This window comes from Aspergillus brasiliensis (genome assembly GCF_001889945.1).
Source record: "Aspergillus brasiliensis CBS 101740 unplaced genomic scaffold ASPBRscaffold_4, whole genome shotgun sequence".
Taxonomy (NCBI): Eukaryota; Fungi; Ascomycota; class Eurotiomycetes; order Eurotiales; family Aspergillaceae; genus Aspergillus; species Aspergillus brasiliensis.
Genome location: NW_027137445.1, coordinates 2,823,420 through 2,843,126, shown reverse-complemented (window position 1 = coordinate 2,843,126; position 19,707 = coordinate 2,823,420). Strand labels below are relative to the sequence as shown.

Sequence of the window (19,707 nt, the reverse complement as noted above, 5' to 3'; positions counted from 1 at the left end):
CAAACAAGACTTGCTCAGTGAGAAGGGGACAGTTGTAGACGACCAATTGCAGACGACCTCCACTCGACATGTTCATATGCAGTTTATGACAGGGTCTATCCATAATTGTTATTTGTGATCTACTGGGAAGTACCATGCCAGAGAGGTACTTGCCGGCACATTCAACGAAACTTAATATTCCTTCCGCAGCAGTGGACAAAGGTTTTAAGGAGATTATCGGAGTGTTCCCTATTTGAATGATGCGCTGTTCATCTAATCCTGGTCTTTGCTGTCTCTCGAAACAGGGTACGTTCAGAGGAACAGGCGCGAGAACTAGACAACAACCCGAGTCTACTAACTGCGTCCCCAGCTTAACGACATGGCTCGATTCCCTAATAAGGTAAGATTCGTACACAATCTAACTTTCCAGAATGCGAAACTATAAATACACAGCTACTACTGCTATGTCAGGAGCTAATAGCGTAGCTTAGAAAGGCCAGGAAGGAGGCTTCAATTCTTCGAAGACAACCACCGATACCAAGTCCCGGCACCATCAGGATGTTTCCGCTCCGTCCTTGGCCGACACAAAGCCCAGGAAATACCCGTCAAGTAACCGCCCATATGGGCCCAGTGATCGAGCTTATGAGGACCACGCAGTCGCCGAACCAGTGAGATGGACTCCAGAGCAACCATGGTGGTGATGATGGTCCATCCGGGGACGGAAAGCATTTTCTTCCATTCTTCCGGGAGGAAGAAGAATTGCAGGTTTTCGCTGGACGAAATATATGTCAGTTATTTGAGCTGTCTTCCATATGGATCGAATGATAGGGGGTGTGCGTACTTAGCATTCAACGTGCAGTAAGCTGCTACAACGCCAGAGAGGGCACCACTGGCGCCGAGCGCGCTGACAGTCCATTGCGCCATGAGACAGTGAGCCGTGAGGGTGACGAATGAGCCAACAACTCCAGAGGCGATGTAGAGAGATAGGAACTCTCCGCGGCCGATTTCATCGTGCACTGCGAGTAGTCACACACATGTCAGTATTGGATTTAAGAAATTCTAAGCAAAAGTCCAGGGAGGATAACTCACACTTGGTTCCAATAAACCACAGAAACAACATATTCGAGATCAGATGTTTAGGGTACTGATGGCTGAAGATATTGCCGAGGAGTCTCAAGGGAGGATTAGGGTTGGCAGGGACGCTGATCAAGTAGCGGTTGAAGAGCCTCCAACACGGAGGGAACCACCAAAGCGCGAAGATGGCAGTGTTGATGCCGATGATGGTGCCGACGGTTGCAGCTGAGCGAGGAATATTGGGCCATAATCTGTCGGAGGTTGCGGGCGGTTTGTAATACAATGTGTAGGCGTAGCAGAGAGCAAGCGTTAGGAGCACGAAGGCAAGTGAGGGGAGAAGCCGTTGACGCTGTTTATGGGATTAGAGAAGGCCAACAATGCAGGGTGATCAATTCAAAGACCTACCAGGGTGAGCTTGGTCAGATCAAAGTCCAAGTCCTCCGCAGCCATGTAATTCTTCTGCACCCAAGCGAGAACAGGACGCTGCTTAGGGTCCGCAAGTTGTCGATCTGCACGCAAGACACATCGTCAGTCAACCAACGATAAATCCAATTCATCATTGGAACATACCCTTCGGTGCAATCTCCAATGCAGTCTTCTCATCCACATTCCTCAAAGCAAGACTATTCTTCTCCAGCGAGCGCTTAACCCTCTCATCATGCTGCATACCCCCGGACAACCACTCCTGTCGTTTTCTCTCCTGCTCGGCCAGCAAGTACGCCTCATTCTGCGTCCGCACTTCCTCCAACACACTCTTCCCAGACGGATTATGCGACGCACCCGCGCCCCCGTTCACGTCCGCTCCATACTCTCCACCCTGTGGCATATACCGCTGTATATTCCTCGCTTCCTCCTCGTCCATTTCACGCTCCACGCGGGCCAGAATTGCGGCATCTTCGTCGACCGGGTAGTTCGCGCGGAGGTACTTGAGTGCTAGCTCGAGACTGCGCGGGTGCACGGAGCGGACGATATCAGCGGGGAGGTTTAGGTCCAGGGTGCCGAGGAGACGGCGGCCGTGGAGGACAGCAAGGACACGGTTCGCTAGGGCCGGGGGAAGTTTGGTACGAGGGCCGAAGATGGCTTTGAGCTCTGTGGTCGTGAAGGGTGTTGAGCGGGGGTGGGCGCCTTGTTCTTGGGGTTGGTCTTGGGATGATGGGTGATTGGCGCGGAGGGAGTGGGTGTTGTGGAGGGAGCGGATGAGGATGAGGGATGAGGAGGCGGCGGTTGGTTGTCTGGAGAGAGCTGAGGATTGGCTTGACCAGGAGCTCAGGAGGCGCCTGGCGATGTTATCGGGTTGCCATGGGAAAGTCGTAGGGGTAGAGAGACGAAGAGGAGCGGAGGAGCGTAGCGGTGATGTTGATGCTGATGGGGCAAGCCAGCTCGAGGCACGGAGCCCCGGGCATGGTATGCGCCAGGCTACGCCCAACGCATTGCTCATCTCCTGCAACGGGGGGTTCTGGGAAACCCGAGTCACAATGGACGATGATGTTGATGGTTGGCGGTGGATTGGATGGAGTGCGGAGAGAGCCGGATTTTCTCCGTCTGCCGAGAGGTTTGTTCCGCAGTGAGACTAAGCAGTATACTTGGTGGTTGAGCTGGTAGTCCACGTGGTTATGCGTGTATTGTAGACATGGCGCAATGGAGCAGCCACCTACAATCTCAGCTCAATTGAAGTAATTGAATCGAGTACTTTCTAGTCTTGTATATCTATAAAAGAAACACCATCCCGAATAGCCTCATGCACGTGGCCAATCACGTGGAGATAACACCATCACATTCCCATCTTCGATAAGCTTCAACTGAACTTCCCAGAATAACTGCTTGGATAATATAGAAGCACCTTCATCTATCTAATATCTGCTTTCCCCTATCAAATCTTTCATCTCATCTTACATACACGCATCAAGCCTCCTCGTAAGCAAGCAACCATGTCCGCCGAATCCCTCCCCATCAGCCCCGCCGCCTTCGCCGAAGCCATCAAAGAGCTTCCCCTCCCTGTGCTCTACGCCAAAGTCTCCGAGATCCGCAACTCCATGGCACATCTCCACCGCTCCAACCAGGAACTGAGAACATTCATCAACGAGTCATGCGATACGGACACCGAAAAGCAAGAACTAGAGGGGTACATCAAGGAGAATGAGGACGTTGCCGTCTCTATGCTGGAGAGAATTGAGTTACTGAAGACGGAGGTGGAAAATCGGGGACAGAGGTGGATTGAGCTGGAGGATCCGGAGAAGAACAAGGAGAATGGGGAAGGGAATACAGATGGGAATGGAACGGTGGCAGAAGGCACGGAGGAGGTGCGGAACCCCGCTGCGGGGAATGGGGACCGGAATCAAGATCACGATCAAGATCAGGAGGGAGTTTATCTGTGATGAGTTCGAGATAGGGAAACGGCACGGTGCAATATGTGCAAGATATCCACCGATCGCGCATGGGATCTCCTACATGAGCAGCTATCGACAACCTCGCCTACAGCTAAGAGTGTCGCAAGGCGCAACTTAAAAGGCTTTTCAAACCATGCTGACCGGTCAACCCTCTCTACTGGATACGGACGAAGTGTGAGAGACGTCGCGCCGCTGATTGTCCCCATGCTAGCCAAACCAGTCCTTCCGAACGAAGAATCTACTTATCTTCATGCTGATGGTTCATAATTTCAATTTGGCTGATCAGTGTCATCTCCACGTCAGGCTAGTTCCAGGTAAATAATCTCAAAATGCTCTCGTCCAGCCAGGATGCACAAGTTTAATCTAGGCTACAAGAATCGCGTAGTCGGTGGGGGTTCCCACGACTGGATATGCAGGAAATCACAGGAAGAACATATTCACACCGCATGCTAAATGCTTAACGCCAACTCTGTGTCACGTAATCCACGAGGGGTCCTGAAGAAGTCAAGACACCATGAAACCGCGATCATAGGATCGAGTCGGTTCGTCTAATCCGATCAAAGGATTCCAACGCCAGGTTGGAATCACTTTCTTGCTTTAGGGAAAGGAGAATGGGAGTTCTGCTGCGCCCTAGCTCAGCTAGAGGCTTGCTGGCCCCAGTGGCCACCTGCCAGCGCCTCCGGAGGGATGCGCTGCTGCTTAATGAACAGGTCGATAAGGGGTTGCATGGGCTCCATTTCCTTGTCAGAGACGAGCTTGTAGTACTTGGCCACCGTGACAAAGTGGACAAAGCACATGTTGAGAATGTCATGCTTGTTAATGTGCCAGAAGGGGTTCAGCCAGTGCGCGTGATACAAGTGGGCGTAGCATCGGAACATCTGCTTCATGATGCCCTGGCAATCCTTGTAGAACGTCTGCGGGAAGCCACTGGATTTGCCAATCCACTCCTCCCCGGAAGTAGCGCTGGGACCGCCTGCTTCATTGACCGCAAAGGTGTCTGGTACACCGGTAACCTTTTCCGTGGGGAACATAACCGGGTCGTGAATCTTGCTGACAATCCATTTCTCAACACGGTTGATGAACTTGGGGGCCGAGATCTTGGCGGCACGACCGTCGACCAGCCAGGTGTAGGTCAAGCTATCCAGCGAAGCCCATGTTAGACCGGTTTTCGAATTCTAAGCGCGGGAGAAAAAGCAACTTACCGACCAGCTGACATGGTGGGGCAGGTGTTCTCATTACAGATCGGCAGTCCTGTAAGGCTGTTGACCTCCTGGATAACCTGGAGCATGCCATGGAGCAAGCGATATTGTTCAACAACTGTGTGGAGTAAACGATCAGCACGGAGGGGCTCTCCGAGCGGAGGAGACAGCAAGTCCGCTTACTCTGATGGGCCAGCCATTCACCCAACTCCACGTTCTTGGGACAGGCACACAAGGTCAAGAAGTTACCCTTCACATTGAGAGGGGCGTATTTCTCCTGGAAGAAGTACTTGGGAGCATCGGGGTCGTACGTGGCGGAGGTGTCCACGGAGAAACTCGAGGTGAGGGACGGCGAGTTGGGCACATGGCCGGCGGGAGGCATCTGGGACGCCGGCGACGGAGCTGGACTTCCATTGTTCATCTTTGCGGGATTGTTATTGTTATTATTGTTGTTGTTGTTCTTGTTGTTATTGCCTCTGCCAAATCCTTGGCGGCTGGTAAAGGGAAACAAGTCGCAAGTCAGTTCTGGCTGGCGTCCAAACGGAGATGTGGGGGGCAGAAGGGGAAAAGGAGAGGGCGTCAGGAGATGAAGCGCTGCGCTGAAACAAAGGACAGACTGATAGACGTGGCCACCGATTCAGGGGGTATCATTCTTCGCGCGCCCAGGCATGTTGCAGCACTGTCCACCCAGAGAGAATATGCGAGTGAAGGGTCCGACAGGAACGGGATGCATGATTAGGGGAAGAGGAGGGGAAAGCACCTACACACTCTGGAAGAAGGTCGCCATAATGAAACGGAACACACGTGTGCGGGAACACTGACTAATCTGGCGATCAGGCAATCCGGAATAGTTCAGCGAGAGACCAGGGGGGATTAAAGAAAGGGGAAATCAATCCACGATGGGGTTTAACAAGGAGAAAGTTGAAGAGGAAGTGAGGAGGAATGAATGAATGAGTTTGGGGATGCCCCGATCTGGAATTCGACTGATTCGGTCTGGCCCGTCCACCTGCCCGCTGCGCTAATCCATCTTGGGCCCGGAAGGGATCATTCTGTCCGCCGAGGGGGTCTGTTACTTTCACTAATTCAACTCATAGTTTATGGAGAGTGAAACTAGTAATAATTAACAGCTACCGCGCAGACCGCAGAGTCGCCCAGCCCCATTGATCGCACTTTGGCCCTGGTGTTACTGCTTTCCTAACCCTCCACCAATTCCCTCTTGTTCCAGGGCCTTATCAAAGAGCATTTTCTCTGAACTCTTCCTGTCAGCTGTCTCTAGTACCAACACACTTCATCTTCGGCATTGGCAGCACACCCGTCGGAGCTCCCTCTTGCCCACCCACAATGTCTTCTTCAGACGAGGATATCGTTCGCCGTCCAGGGCGCAGCGCAGGTGCCGGTCAGCCAGGCAGTCCGTCTGCAAGTGAACACAGCGAGGCTCCGGCGCGAAGTCAGAGTCCCGCGGGCTCGGACGCGGGCAACGCGAACGGCTACGATGATGCGGATCTGTTTGGTTCGGATGCTTCCGATGGAGGATTTGGCGATGATAATGAGTATGGCTACTTGGTCCTGTTGGTGTAAAGATATTCATTGACTGGTATACAGGCGACCCCAGCGGACGCTCGACGACGAAGAACTGGATTCGGGAGATGACGTGGATCGCAATGATCGGGTTGGGGAGCCCATGGACTACGAAGGAGGCGCAGACTATGAGGAGACAGTAAATATCATGGACATGAGCTTGAGCCGGGCGCCGGAACCAGTGACTTCGAACGGCGAGGTATGTTTCGCAAGCACCCATTTTCTGCATTTATCTGAGCTCACCATTGCCAACCCTAGGTCTACACAATGCCAGTACCTCCTTTCCTGTCCGTTGAAACGGAAGAGTTCAACCCAGAGACCTATGTTCCACCTCCATTCACAACAGCGGCTACGTCGCTCTGCTGGCGCCATGACCCCCAGGACGAGTCGCTGCTGCAATCAAATGCACGAATCATCCGCTGGGAGGATGGCTCCATGACATTGCAGCTAGCTTCCGCGCCAAAGGAGCAGTATCGTATCTCGACCAAGCCGCTGGCGCCTCTCAACAAGTCCGGCGAATATGACACCAAGTTAGATTCGCACGTTTATCTGGGAGCAGCTGCAGAAGCCTCTTCGGTCTTCCGACTAACTTCCCACCTCACCCATGGACTTACGGTTTACCCGACGACCGTGGAAACTGACGATGCCGTGCAGCGTCTGCAGGAGTCGCTGGCAGCAGCTGCCCGTGGAGGCAAGAAGACACTGGACGGATCGGCGCCGGTGATCGAAGTCAAGGAGGACCCCGAACTCGCCAAGCGGCAGGCAGAAATGGCCGAGCGCGAGAAGCTGAAGGCTGCTCGTCGCCGCCAGCAGCTTCAAGACCGTGAGATGGACCGTGGCCGTCGTCACGGATTTACCCAGCGCACCGGAGGTGCTGGCCTTACAGTGGGTGGCTTGGAAGATGATGACGGTCTCTTGACCACGCGGCCTCGCGCGAAGAAGCCTCGCAGGCCAAACCGTCGCGGTGAGATCTACACCGACGACGAAGAAGAGTACGACCGTCGCGGACGCACTCGCGAAGACGAATACGACGAAGACGATGGTTTCCTGGTGGGTAGCGACGAAGAACCGGAAATCGTTGATGATGACGATGAGGAGGATGTCCTGGAAGATGAAGACGAAGATGCCGAGGGCGAAGATGAAGACCTCCCGCCCGCCAGACCCCGACAGAAACGAGCCTCCCCCGAGGCTGCCGAGAGAGGCACTCCTCCAGCCCGGAAGAAGAACCGCTACATTGTGGATGATGATGATGAAGAGTAACGGCTCTTGGTTTTTTGAGCCGTATGGAACATTCTTACTTTCTTCTTCTGATGACATTGTAACTGTATCATCCATTCTGGGAGTCATTCTTCGGGCGCATTCAGGGTCGTCACCACCCATCCAATGTTATATTTTAGTATCATAGCAGGACTTGACCAAATGGAGAAATAGAACTGACGGACTCGGCGATAGTCAAATTTGTACATACCGTGCCGCTAGATCTATCTGCATTTGCTACTAATATTACAAAACTGGTCCCTCCGTGCCTCTCCAAAAAGAGATCGGAGTACTATATATGGTAATCGGCGTAGAATCGTAAGATTAAGAGTCGTTAAATCGGGCTCCAGTATAAATATAGACATGGCTCCACACACATACGGCCACATTGAACCAACACAAACTTCTATTTTGACAATGCCGGCTGTCACAAATGAGGGAGTCTACTTGGCGCCCGCATCATGCGGATAATCACTTGGCTCGAAACCAAACTTCGGAATGACATTGCGCGCGCTCTGAATGATGCGCATACACAGCGCATCCCGCTCATGGCACGATTCCTCCTCCTTGGACCCGTTCGTCTTCGGTATCGGAAGATGACGTTCCTCGACGGGCAGCGGGTGCGAACGATGCCAACGTCGTTGCCGCGCCTCCATTTCCTCTATGAGACTAAGAAGGCTAGGTCCATCATCTGCGCCCGGGGGCATACCGGCCGGATCACACGGTCCTCCTAACACACGGAATCGCACGGTTTGCCGTAGCCAATCCTCCCAGCCTTTCGTGGGGTTCGGGGAGGCATCTATTGCTGCAGCATAAGCCGGCGGTGCCGCTTGTCGGCCGAAGTCGACAGCATTGACCTTGGATATGCGTAGCCAGGTATCGGCGATGACGGTTAATAAGGTGCCGGTGAAGGTGACGTTTTGCATGCCTGTTGTGAAGCGTAGGGGACAGACTTCGCAGCGGATGACGGCTTGGGCGGTTCTGGAAGCGATGTAGAGGGAGCATAGATTGTGATGGGAAAGGGGGAATGGGGCGAGAGAAGATAGATGGCTGAGACAGAGGTAGAGGCAGGATAGACAAGGGCATTGGCGGTCAGAATCTGAGTCCGGGGACGAGGCGGCCGAGGACTGCTGGAGTAGGGATAGGTCTGGTGGAAGGGTGTAGAGGTTGGCTGCTGATGAAGAGACATTGGAGAAATCTGGCCATGGACTGACTGTCGTTTGAGTTGCGTCTATCGGTTTGTTGAGGAGGTATTGTCCAGCATCATTGTGGCTATTTGCATCCGCAAAGAAGTTGGTTTGCCCGGTGTAGTCTGACGGCGCGGTCTCGGTTGACCCAAAGGTCGATGATCCAAGGGAAGCAAAGTCCGAATCGTTGTTCCATGGCTCATTCCCTGGTAGACCAAAAGGTGGTGATAGATCCTCATCTTCTCGCATTCGCTTCTTTGGGGGCCGTCCCATCTGTTTCTGTAGGGAGTAGTGGCAAGTGAGTGCCTGTTTGACGCAGCGAGTGCAACCAGTGGGCTCCCCAGAGCATTTCAGCTTGCGACTTCCTACATGGGAAAAGATAATTAGCACCAGACCGTTTCCACCTCAACTTGACAAGAAGTCGGACATACTGCACTCATCACACGCCGCATGTCTTTTCGCCCGCACCACACCTGTTGCGGGGTCATTCATGGCAGCATTGCTTGAGAATACGGGGTGTGATTGGGTGCATTCGAGAGAGAATTGCTGATGCGTCATGTTGTAAGAACAGAGTACATTTAGGCTAGCTTTCGGACAGAGCCACGAAGAGATGTGAATGTTAAGATGTCGATCTTGAACTTCATAATGTTGCTTGTTATCGATAAAGTTGTGTACCTAAGGCTACGGGTGGAATCGATAAGAGAGGCGGTGTATCACGTGGGCGGTCTGTCTTCCGCAAATCGCGGGCAGCAAAAAAAAAGTCGAAAAAGTCGAGCTTCGAATTCCTTCCAGCAGTGCCTCGACCCTGCAAAAGATCCCGCCCACTCGGAGTGTTCCTTCGTCGCCATGAGTGCTGCAAAGGTTTCCAAGAAGCGCAAGGCTGTCACCAAAGATGTCGAGGAGGAGGCAGGTGTGTTCTCTGGCGACGAATTGAACGTCGGCGACATTGATGGCGCGCTTTCGGACGATGCCAACGACCTATCGAGCGACGAGGAGGATTCCGAAGTCGAATTGATTGACGACTTCAGCTCCGAGGATGAGGATGAAGAGGAGGAGTTGGACAGCGACGAGATCCCCTCCGACGGAGAGGCGCCTCTCAAGAAAAAGTCCGGCACATCAGCTGCGGACCTGGAAGTACCTACGAACGACGACGAGAGCTCCAGCGAGGAAGAGCAAGTCAACTTCCGGATCGAAAAGGATGCCAATGGCAACGACCGTTACATTTACGACGAGATCAACCCAGACGACAACTCCGATTACTCTGACGTCGAAGAGAATGCGAACACGATCGGTAACATTCCGTTGACTTTCTACGACCAGTACCCCCACATTGGCTACGATATCAATGGAAAGAAGATCATGCGTCCTGCCACTGGTGAGGCTCTGGATGCCTTGCTTGACAGCATTGAGATCCCCAAGGGTTTCACCGGTCTAACTGATCCCTCGACCGGTAAGCCTCTGGAGCTGAGCCAGGATGAGCTGGAGCTGTTGCGCAAGGTGCAGATGAACGAAATCCCCGAGGAGGGCTACAACCCGTACGAGCCTCTGATGGAATGGTTCAGTAACAAGCAGGAAATTATGCCCCTAAGTGCTGCTCCGGAACCCAAGCGTCGTTTTGTTCCGTCGAAGCACGAAGCTAAGCGGGTCATGAAGATTGTGAAGGCGATCCGCGAAGGTCGCATCCTGCCTTACAAGCCCCCGTCGGAAGAGAAGGAGGAGGACCTTGAGCTTATCAACTATGACCTGTGGGCAGATGAGGCCGAGCGGCCTGACCACCCCATGCACGTTCCTGCCCCCAAGCTTCCTCCGCCAGGCTACGAGGAGAGTTACCACCCGCCTCCGGAGTATCTCCCCGACAACAAGGAGCGCAAGACCTGGGAGGAAGCCGACCCCGAAGACCGGGAGCGGGAATACCTCCCTACCGACTTTGGCTCTCTCCGCAAGGTTCCTGGTTACGGCGAGTTTGTCAAGGAGAAGTTCGAGCGTTGTTTGGATCTTTACTTGGCTCCTAGAGTCCGCCGCAGCAAGCTCAACATTGATCCGGAGAGTCTGCTCCCCAAGCTGCCCAGCCCTGAAGAGCTGAAGCCGTTCCCGTCTGTCTGCGCGACGGTGTTCCGGGGACACAAGGGCCGTGTTCGTTCCCTGGCCGTCGACCCCACGGGTGTGTGGCTCGCGACTGGTGGTGACGATGGTACCGTCCGCGTTTGGGAATTGCTCACCGGTCGCCAGCTGTATAGCGTCAAGGTGGGTGATGAGGATCCTGTCAACGTTGTCCGCTGGAGGCCAAGCAAAGATGCCGTGGTCCTGGCCGCCGCCGCGGGTGACGATATTTACCTCATCGTGCCCCCGATCCTCGACCCCGAACTCGAGCAAGCCAGCTTGGACCTTCTCGACGCCGGCTGGGGATACGCTGCTTCGAAGCCCGCCCCGAAGGCCTCGGAAGAAATCAAGAAGACCACGCCTCCCCAATGGGTGCGCCCCTCGTCCGCTCTCGCCGACAATGGCGTGTGCGCCGTCATTCCCCTCCGCTACGTGGCCAAGTCTATCTCGTGGCATCGCCGCGGTGACTACTTTGTTACCGTTTGCCCGGGCTCTTCTACCCCGGCATCCATGGCCATTGCCATTCACACTCTGTCCAAGCACTTGACTCAGTACCCCTTCAGCCGGCGCATCAAGGGTGGTGGCCCGCCCCAGACCGCGCACTTCCACCCCTCGAAGCCCATCCTGTTCGTTGCCAACCAGCGCACCGTCCGTGCCTACGATCTCTCCCGCCAACTGCTCGTCAAGATCATCCAGCCCGGTGCCCGCTGGATCTCCTCCTTCGACATCCACCCGACCTCCTCCACCGCTTCGGGCGGAGACAACCTCATTGTCGGATCCTACGACCGCCGTCTGTTGTGGCACGATCTCGAACTCTCCCAGCGCCCCTACAAGACCCTCCGTTACCACCGCAAGGCCATTCGTGCCGTCAAGTTCCACCCCAGCGGCCGCTACCCTCTGTTCGCGGACGCCAGTGACGACGGCTCTCTCCAGATTTTCCACGGCAGTGTCACGGGTGACATGCTCAGCAACGCCAGCATTGTGCCGCTCAAGGTCCTCAAGGGCCACAAGATCACCGGCGAGCTCGGTGTCATGGACCTCGACTGGCACCCGCGCGAAGCTTGGTGTGTCAGTGCCGGTGCGGATGGAACCTGCCGGTTATGGATGTAATTATAATTGGGTCTTCCTTGTGTGTATCCTGTTCAAATTTACATGGGAGGCGTTTTGGTGTGTGCATAACTAAATTTAGAGTTTCTGATATCCAAAAGTTCATTCACTCCTTCAGTGGGCTGTGTGCAGTAGTCGTTGATACCAGTAGTAGTATGGGAGTAGTTTGCAGTAGTAACCAGTGTTTATCGCATTTTGAACATCCCTCAGGAAAGAAAGATCTATCATTATTCATCAATCAATCAATCACCTAGTCTATCCTCACAGCCAGATGAACCAAATGACTTTTTTGAACCCATCCACCCTCTGTATATGCACACAACGAAAGAAACAGCATGAATAGTAGTAAGAAATCAACCCCAAGGTACATCGATGTATGTACACACACTCTCTCGAAAACAATAATCTAATAAGCTAATATTATTTACACCACCCCACCACTCCAATCCCTCCTCAATTTCTCATACTTCTTCAAATCCGTAACACTAGGCCGGATAAACGCCTTCGCAGCCACAAAGTCCTCGAATTTGATACTATCCCGTCTCTTAATGGCCGAGTAACCAGCGCGACGAAGCAAACTGCCCAGATCAGCACCACTGAAGCCCTCACACTCCTCTGCAAGTCTGCGCAGATCCTCATTGAACTCGATAGGCAGATTCCTGACGAGGGTCTGCAGGATCTCGACACGCTCAAGCGGACTGGGCAGGTTGACGAAGAGAAGGGTCTCCAGACGACCGGGGCGCAGCATAGCCGGGTCGATGATATCGGGCCGGTTCGTGGCGGCGATAACGTAGATGCCTTGACGGCTGCTACCGAGGCCGTCGAGTTCAGTGAGGAGGGTGTTGACGACGCGGGCGGAGGCTTCGGAGAGGGTATCGTCACGACGGGGGACGAGGGCGTCGAGTTCATCGAAGAAGATGACGCAGGGGACGGAGGAGCGGGCGCGGACGAAAACCTGGCGGACGGCGCGTTCGGATTCACCGACGAACTTATTGAGGAGTTCGGGACCCTTGACGCTGATGAAGTTGGCGCGGGACTCGTTGGCCACAGCTTTGGCGAGCAGCGTCTTACCGCAACCTGGGGGACCCCAGAGGAGGACGCCGGTGGGCGCGGTGATGCCGACGTTGGCGTAGATCTCGGGGTTCTTGATGGGTTCAACGATGGCGGTGGACAGCTCGTCGCGGATGCCGCCGAGGGCACCGATGTCGGCCCAGGTGGTGTCGGGGATGGTGGCGAAGCCTTCGCGCTTGGAGGAAGGCTGGATCTTAGGGAGGGCAGTGAAGAAGTCGGCGTTGGAGACGAGGACGGTTTGGGTTTCGTCGCCGATGGGGGTTTCTTTGGCGTGGATGATGAGGCGGCGGAGTTCTTTGACTTTAGGGCTGATGATGTCCTCTTGGCCTTCGATTTCCATTTCCATTTCCTCGCCGCTGTTGGATTTGAGGAGCTCGAGGTAGCGTTTGATGGCGGCGGCGCCGGCCGTGGCGACGAGGTCGTTCAGATCAGCGCCAACGAAGCCCGGGGTGCGCTTGGCGAGAGTTTTGAAGTCGAGGTCGTCAACGAGACGCATCTTGCGAGTCAGGGCACGCAGGATCTGCTCGCGGACGGGCTCTGAGGGGACGGTCATATTGATTTCCTTGTCGAAACGGCCTCCGCGACGCAGGGCCGCGTCCAAGCTGTCGGGACGGTTGGTGGCCGCCAGGACGATGACAGGCTTTCCGTCGGTCTTTTCGAGGGCCAGATCGTCCATGCAGGTGAGGAGTTGGGCGACGATTCGCTTCTCCATTTCTCGTTGAGCGCTTTCACGCTTGGGGGTGATGGCGTCGATTTCGTCGATGAATATTAAACAGGGCGCGATTCTCTTCGCTTCTTCGAAGTATTCTCGGAGAGCCTTCTCGGACTCTCCTGACATACCGGAGATGACGGACGGGGCGGATATGGAGATGAAGGGGACGCCCAGCTCGGCTGCGAAGGCGTTCGCAATCATGGTTTTACCGCAACCTGGCGGACCATGTAGCAGAACACCCCGAGGAGGCTGGACATTGGACGACATGTAGACTTGTGGGCGCGTCATGGGCAGAATGACAAGATCTCCGAGCTCCTGCACCACATCGTCCAGTCCACCCAGATCGGCCAGACTGATATGTGTCGGGGGTGAACGGTCGACTGCGGCCTCGGCCTTGCGGCGCTTGGAGGACTGCGATTCACCACCATGGTGCCGCTTCTTCGCGGAGGTAGAAGGCGGTACTGTCGACTCGGCGGTGTTGGATTCGCTCTGTTTCGAGGGCTTCGAGGTGTTGGTTGTGTTCCACATACCAACCAGGCTCTTGTTGAGGCTGTTGGACTCCTGCTCCCGTCAGTTACCTCCCAATTGCTAGCCAGATGTGAGCCCGCTTCTAAAGATGTGCATTCCATGAAGCGCAGCGCATGTCGCATACCGGTGCCGGTGGTTCCTCCAGACCTTCAAAGTCGCCGTCTATAGAGTCGTTCTCATCTTCTCCGAGTACGTCGGCCTTTAGCACTTCCACTACGCGCTCGATGCTGTCTTCGAGAATGCGCTTGGGCTTCCTGTTCAGACTGGAATTGGACCGCTTGATGGAATCATAAATGCTGGACACCGACAGACGGAATTGGGGATTCTCTGCATTGTCGTCGATGATTTTGCGCACGATCTGGTAGATCTTTCGGACAGTAAGTTAGATATAATCGCATTGTATAAGCCGAAGGACGAGTCACAGCACTTACATCCTTGTCGAGGCCCTGCCTCAGCGTCGGCCTGCCCCCACGACGCATCTTGAATCAGAGCAGGGGCTATAAATGCGATAATCGGGGTGGATAAAAATCCCCGCTGGCGATGAATTCCCACAATTTTAGAGACCCGGAGAATTGATGCGCCGGCGGAGAGTCCCAAAATCGCCTGAAATCACCGGCAGATTTCCGAGGGTATGGCACTAGTCCCGATGGGGTAATAGGACGATAACGGACGTCATCTGCGGTGGACTCACCCACTGCACATTGCTATCATCTATCGACTCCGGGCTTCTTGACTGCTTCTCTCCAAGCATCCTCGGGGTAAGAAGCAACATGCGCTGACAATGGGAAACACAAACAGCACGCATAAGATCTCTGCTCAGGATCGGTGAGATTATCCATATCATTCCAATGGGTTTCACCCTGTTGCGGCCTCCATCAGCGCCGTTCGGCACGGGTCACGAGCCCCATGCTCCCGTCCCCGACCGATAAACTAACCCCCATTACTCTCAGGGCAATCCTCGATCTCAAGAATCAGCGAGACAAGCTCCATCAATATCAGAAGCGAATTACCGTTTTGACAGACCGCGAAACCGAGATCGCGAAACAATGTCTTGCCCGGGATGACCGCAAGCGCGCCCTGCTTGCCCTGCGTCGCAAGAAGTACCAGGAGTCGCTGCTAGATAAGACCGACAAGCAACTCGAGCAGCTCGAGCAGCTCACGGGGCAGATCGAGTTTGCGCTGGTTCAGAAGGATGTTCTCTTCGGCTTGCAGCAAGGGACCAAGGTCCTGCAGACCATTAACAAGGAGATGGGTGGTCTTGAGGGAGTGGAGAAACTGATGGGCGAGACGGAGGAAGCGAGAGCCTATCAAGAGGTAAGAATGCATTGTCAATGGTTATCTGGGGGTACTCTGAATTGTAATGCTGACGAGTCGGTGGTGGTTGTGCAGGAAATCAGCGAGATGCTTGCTGGACGCTTGTCCACTCAGGATGAGGATGAAGTCGAAGAGGAACTGGAGGCTTTGCAGCGCGATACTCAGGGCCCGGTTGTCTTGCCGAATGCGCCCAGCACTACGCTCCCAGAGCATGTAGAGGGAGTCAAGGAGGACGAGCATGCCGTGGAAGAAGCGGCCAAGGTCGAAGAGCGGACTGCGATTCCTGCTTGAGACTGTGCCCTCCAATTAATCTTTATTTGATACTAGCATTGCCGGCGTTGGTGGTTTCAGGGGATCTTCAGTATAGTATAGCATTGTTAGATCTGTTTCGCTATTTGAATGCTAGCAACTAGACGGTCGAAACATGGATTGGCGTGCAATATCTTGATAGAGCCCAGCTCAATACCCAAGGCAGTGTCCGTAGTTTCTGATCAATATTCTTAGACCTGACATTCCAGGCCGGCATTTAACCACCCATGTTCAAGCAAACACTGAAACCCGAACCCCATACTATTCCCGCTCACAGAATTCTGCTCCCCACCCCATTTACACCCTGGATGGCAACATGATCGCCCGGATTCGCAGCCGCCTCGTACAAGAAATTGATCGGCTCCCGATTCAGCGCCATAAACTGTCCCTTGAAACCAATATACCCGACCTTGGTGACATCCTCTTCCCCATCACTCCAGTTATCCTCGAAGAACAGGGTGATGGAGGTGGTCGCGTTCCAGTGCGCCCGGTTCAGCGGCAGCTCGAAAACGTCCGCGCCCGGCACAGGCTGGGGAATCTCGACTGTCTGCGTGGGCTTGAGGTCCGAGGCTGTTCCGAAGTCCAGGTCGTCGCGGTTCTTGAATAGCTTTACGGTCTTCGGGGCAGATGGTGTGGGGGCGGTGTAGATGAGGAGGGAGTGGACTTTGACTTGGCCGGTGAATCTATATTTGAAAGGTTAGTTAGTGGATAATCTGGTGGTTGTAATGTGATAGTGCTTTTTGATGGAATATTAAGTGACAAGAAAAGATCGATGAGATGAGGGGCACTTGGCGGGGTAAAAACAACATAAAACAACAAATCCGACAGAACACCACGACGGGATAAGGGAGGATAACATACGGAATATACATCAATAGCTGTTCATCTGCGTCGCTTTCCAGCTCCGGTTCATCGTTCAGTCTTTCAGACCATGTTTTCTTCACAATCGCGGCGCCGGACTTGGGACTGGCCTCTGCAGACAGGGTCGTCCGGTTAGCAGGAACAGCATCACGTAGACCAGAAGACCTAGCATGAGGGATGTTTTATCATGGTTCGCCTACCATTTAATGTAGTAATGGAGTCAAACTGGATTTGAGAGTAGAGGAGGGATTGGATCGCAGGGGTGATATCGTTGGAATGATCATGACCATCTTCTCCGTGGCAATGGCCGCCGTGATCGTCGTGGTGGTGGTGGTGACCGGACATGTTTGACTTGGAGATCTGGAAATGGTCGTCGAGATTTGATTGTAATTCTAGTATATGAGCTATTGTATATTTGTGGGCTGCAGTATGTTTGAGGCTGTAAGGATGGTTGACTTTGCAGCAGCAAGAGAGAAAGATGGGTCAGCGTTGTTGTTCTTCGGCGAAGGGACCGTCTGGCTGCTGTGAAATGAATGATGCACATCGTCCATCCAGACAGCCGATTGCTCTTTTTATTCACCACCCAGGTACCCTCTACATCTGTAGTTAATTGTTAATTTTGGGTCCGCCGGTATAGCCGAATTTACTGGTATAGACAATTTCTACGACAATAATAGAAAGAAAGGAATACGAAACTCTATCATGCTATAGAAGTCAACGCTGGCGGGTATAGTACAGGCAGTGTATGTCGTCAATCAGAATCACTAGTTCACCATCATATAGATTTCAATAAGGTACCTCTCTGTGTCCAATAGCTTAATGGACCTGGTAGTAGTTCGGGGCATATTCGAGAAGGTAGTTCTTCTCGATCTTGGTAATATCGCGGATGAAGGTCTTCTCGCCGGTTTGTAATATCTCATGGAAGATGACCCAGTCGGCTTTCCGGTTCTATATAGCTCAATTAGCAAATTACCGCAAAGGTAGCACAGGCAAGCTAGATTCCAACATACAAACATCAATGAACTCGGGTGAGCATGGAGAGTCAGGCCTCCGCTCACCGTCTTAAAGGTGCCATCGGGCTGCATTTTCGCAGCGTGCGCGAAATAGCCCGTAGTAAGACACCTACGAATCTGCTCCGCAAGCTTACTTGGGTCTTCTTGTCGGGACCGTGCGGAGAGAGTCTCGTCGACCTGGATTCCAAATCGCTCAAGATATCGCTTCAATTGACCGCGAATGCTCACAGCCCGCTGCAGAGATCGAAAGTTCAGGAGATTATCCCGACACCACTTGGATTCCTTCTTTCCTTTGGTAATAAACGCTTGATAAACGTTAAGATACGTTAGATGGTCACCCTCTTCGACCGCGAACTTCCTGCGGTGACTCTCCGATGACTTTCTGTCGCCTTCATGTTGTACCCATACGGTCCCTTGAAGACTCACCATGGCGGCAATAGAGAGGATCTCACTCAAGCAATTGAAAGATGGCGCCGATAGCAGCACCTTGGCCATCATTGGATCGACTGCCAACTCTGCCATCCGCATCCCATGGGGCTTTGTGAGTTTGGCATAGTCGTCAACCGCTCCCAGAGAGTACAGCAGCTCGAATGCGCGAATAACAAGCTCCGTAGGAGGAGGAGTCAAGAAGTCGAATCGGACGATGTTGTCGATACCCAAAGCCTTGAGCTGCATGATCACGGGCGCGAGGTTTGACCGTTGAATCTCCGGAACGGTAGCCTCAGGGAGCTGCTCATAGGCCCGCTGCGTGTAGAGACGGAAGCACTTCCCAGGTTTGGTACGCCCAGCTCGACCCGCACGCTGAACAGCCGCTGCCTTTGATATGGGCACGGCGGTCAGTGTCTCTATACCCGTTTGGGGATTATAAGCTCTTAACTTGGCGAAGCCGCAGTCGATAACATACACAATCCCGTTGATAGTAACAGATGCTTCGGCGATGTTGGTCGACACAATCACCTTGCGGGTGTTTTCTGGTGCCGGTTCGAACACGTACATTTGTTGGTCTGTTGTGAGACCAGAGTAAAGTGGCAATGGGAGTATACTCTGTGCCTTGGGATGCAGCGTTGCAGCACGTTCAGCAATCATCTGCACCGTAGTATCAATTTCCTCCCGGCCAGTCAGGAACACCAAGATATCGCCTTCTGCCTCTTGCAGATGGATGTCGAACACAGTTTTGACTGCGCGTTCGACGTAGTCCTCTGCAGGGTTCTCGAGAAAGAGCATGTCCACCGGATACATGCGACCTTCTAGACTGATGATCCTTCCCACTTTGCCACCAATTTCACCAGATTCCGCATTGCTGTCAAATTCCTCACCAGCGAAGAATCGCAGGAAATCTTCGGCTTGCAAGGTTGCACTACTGACCACAATCCTAAGCTCCGGCCGTCGTTTCATAATTTTCTTCAAGATACCAAGGAGGATATCGGTACTGAGGGATCGCTCATGAGCTTCGTCCACCATGATTACAGAGTACCGTGACAGCAGAGGATCTACGAGTGCCTCTCTAAGTAACATTCCATCCGTGAGGAACTTTATCCGGGTGGAAGCCGAAGTCAGATCCTCAAAACGGATTGAGTAGCCCACCTCTTCGCCGAGCTTGCAGCGCATTTCCTCAGCTACCCTAGCTGCTACCGTAGTAGCAGCCACTCGTCGCGGCTTTGCTATGTTAGCTTTTTCTCTTGCATCTGAGTTGCCGATGGAAGAGAAAATACCTGTGTCACGGCTATAGCCTTTCCATCTGCACACCATCCTGCTTGGTCGAGATACTGTGGTAGTTGGGTCGTTTTCCCACTTCCTGTTTGTCCAACGACGATGGTCACCGGATATGTCTCAGCCAGGTACAACAAGCTCTGCTTGTGTCTTGCGATTGGAAGCAATGCGGCCGGCTTATATAGAGCCGGGATAAAGCTGGTGGACAGATCCAGCTCGGAAGCCATTGCAATTGGAGCTTAGTGATAATGGACCTAGGAGGTGATTTGCAACACCGGTTCCAACCAGGGGGAAGCTATGAGCGCACTGGAAGACCCCAAT

At 53.5% G+C, this 19,707-nt stretch overlaps 10 protein-coding genes across 10 annotated transcripts; 4 read left to right on the top strand and 6 right to left on the bottom strand.

Annotated features, from left to right (window-relative positions):
- Positions 1-309: 309 nt before the first annotated feature.
- On the bottom strand, positions 310-2,740 carry ASPBRDRAFT_41865 (rhomboid protease PCP1). Its single transcript, XM_067624675.1, has 5 exons — positions 1,624-2,740; positions 1,459-1,562; positions 1,069-1,402; positions 821-995; positions 310-751 (listed from the first exon to the last, which is right to left on the bottom strand). The coding sequence occupies exons 1-5, from the start codon at positions 2,489-2,491 to the stop codon at positions 490-492; spliced, it is 1,743 nt and encodes a 580-aa protein (XP_067481318.1). The 5' UTR covers positions 2,492-2,740; the 3' UTR covers positions 310-489.
- A 241-nt stretch (positions 2,741-2,981) lies between these two features.
- Positions 2,982-3,428, top strand: ASPBRDRAFT_54105 (uncharacterized protein; the record flags this gene model as incomplete). Its single annotated transcript, XM_067627171.1, has 1 exon — positions 2,982-3,428. One exon carries the CDS (start codon positions 2,982-2,984, stop codon positions 3,426-3,428), a length of 447 nt encoding a protein of 148 aa, XP_067481317.1.
- A 647-nt stretch (positions 3,429-4,075) lies between these two features.
- Positions 4,076-5,060, bottom strand: ASPBRDRAFT_194954 (Mob1/phocein family protein; the record flags this gene model as incomplete). The annotated part of the gene is made up of 3 exons (XM_067620813.1): positions 4,076-4,577; positions 4,643-4,757; positions 4,823-5,060. The coding sequence occupies 3 exons, from the start codon at positions 5,058-5,060 to the stop codon at positions 4,076-4,078; spliced, it is 855 nt and encodes a 284-aa protein (XP_067481316.1).
- A 696-nt stretch (positions 5,061-5,756) lies between these two features.
- ASPBRDRAFT_175100 (Paf1-complex subunit LEO1) lies at positions 5,757-7,759 on the top strand. Its single transcript, XM_067619796.1, has 3 exons — positions 5,757-6,189; positions 6,242-6,416; positions 6,476-7,759. Exons 1-3 carry the CDS (start codon positions 5,981-5,983, stop codon positions 7,475-7,477), a joined length of 1,386 nt encoding a protein of 461 aa, XP_067481315.1. The 5' UTR covers positions 5,757-5,980; the 3' UTR covers positions 7,478-7,759.
- Positions 7,760-7,819: 60 nt separating this feature from the next.
- ASPBRDRAFT_41861 (Zn(II)2Cys6 transcription factor rglT) lies at positions 7,820-9,185 on the bottom strand. Its single transcript, XM_067624674.1, has 2 exons — positions 9,093-9,185; positions 7,820-9,026 (listed from the first exon to the last, which is right to left on the bottom strand). Exons 1-2 carry the CDS (start codon positions 9,151-9,153, stop codon positions 7,918-7,920), a joined length of 1,170 nt encoding a protein of 389 aa, XP_067481314.1. The 5' UTR covers positions 9,154-9,185; the 3' UTR covers positions 7,820-7,917.
- Positions 9,186-9,459: 274 nt separating this feature from the next.
- Positions 9,460-11,985, top strand: erb1 (ribosome biogenesis protein ERB1). Its single transcript, XM_067624673.1, has one exon. The coding sequence runs from the start codon at positions 9,508-9,510 to the stop codon at positions 11,869-11,871; it is 2,364 nt and encodes a 787-aa protein (XP_067481313.1). The 5' UTR covers positions 9,460-9,507; the 3' UTR covers positions 11,872-11,985.
- A 6-nt stretch (positions 11,986-11,991) lies between these two features.
- Positions 11,992-14,739, bottom strand: ASPBRDRAFT_41859 (putative AAA family ATPase/60S ribosome export protein Rix7). Its single transcript, XM_067624672.1, has 3 exons — positions 14,611-14,739; positions 14,304-14,546; positions 11,992-14,212 (listed from the first exon to the last, which is right to left on the bottom strand). Exons 1-3 carry the CDS (start codon positions 14,656-14,658, stop codon positions 12,293-12,295), a joined length of 2,211 nt encoding a protein of 736 aa, XP_067481312.1. The 5' UTR covers positions 14,659-14,739; the 3' UTR covers positions 11,992-12,292.
- A 221-nt stretch (positions 14,740-14,960) lies between these two features.
- Positions 14,961-15,784, top strand: ASPBRDRAFT_54098 (ESCRT-III subunit protein VPS20; the record flags this gene model as incomplete). Its single annotated transcript, XM_067627170.1, has 3 exons — positions 14,961-15,004; positions 15,130-15,493; positions 15,569-15,784. 3 exons carry the CDS (start codon positions 14,961-14,963, stop codon positions 15,782-15,784), a joined length of 624 nt encoding a protein of 207 aa, XP_067481311.1.
- A 289-nt stretch (positions 15,785-16,073) lies between these two features.
- Positions 16,074-17,008, bottom strand: ASPBRDRAFT_194948 (PITH domain-containing protein; the record flags this gene model as incomplete). Its single annotated transcript, XM_067620812.1, has 3 exons — positions 16,074-16,485; positions 16,664-16,775; positions 16,864-17,008. 3 exons carry the CDS (start codon positions 17,006-17,008, stop codon positions 16,074-16,076), a joined length of 669 nt encoding a protein of 222 aa, XP_067481310.1.
- A 471-nt stretch (positions 17,009-17,479) lies between these two features.
- ASPBRDRAFT_194947 (putative ATP dependent RNA helicase) lies at positions 17,480-19,613 on the bottom strand (the record flags this gene model as incomplete). The annotated part of the gene is made up of 3 exons (XM_067620811.1): positions 17,480-17,611; positions 17,674-19,332; positions 19,389-19,613. 3 exons carry the CDS (start codon positions 19,611-19,613, stop codon positions 17,480-17,482), a joined length of 2,016 nt encoding a protein of 671 aa, XP_067481309.1.
- Between the last annotated feature and the right edge of the window lie 94 nt (positions 19,614-19,707).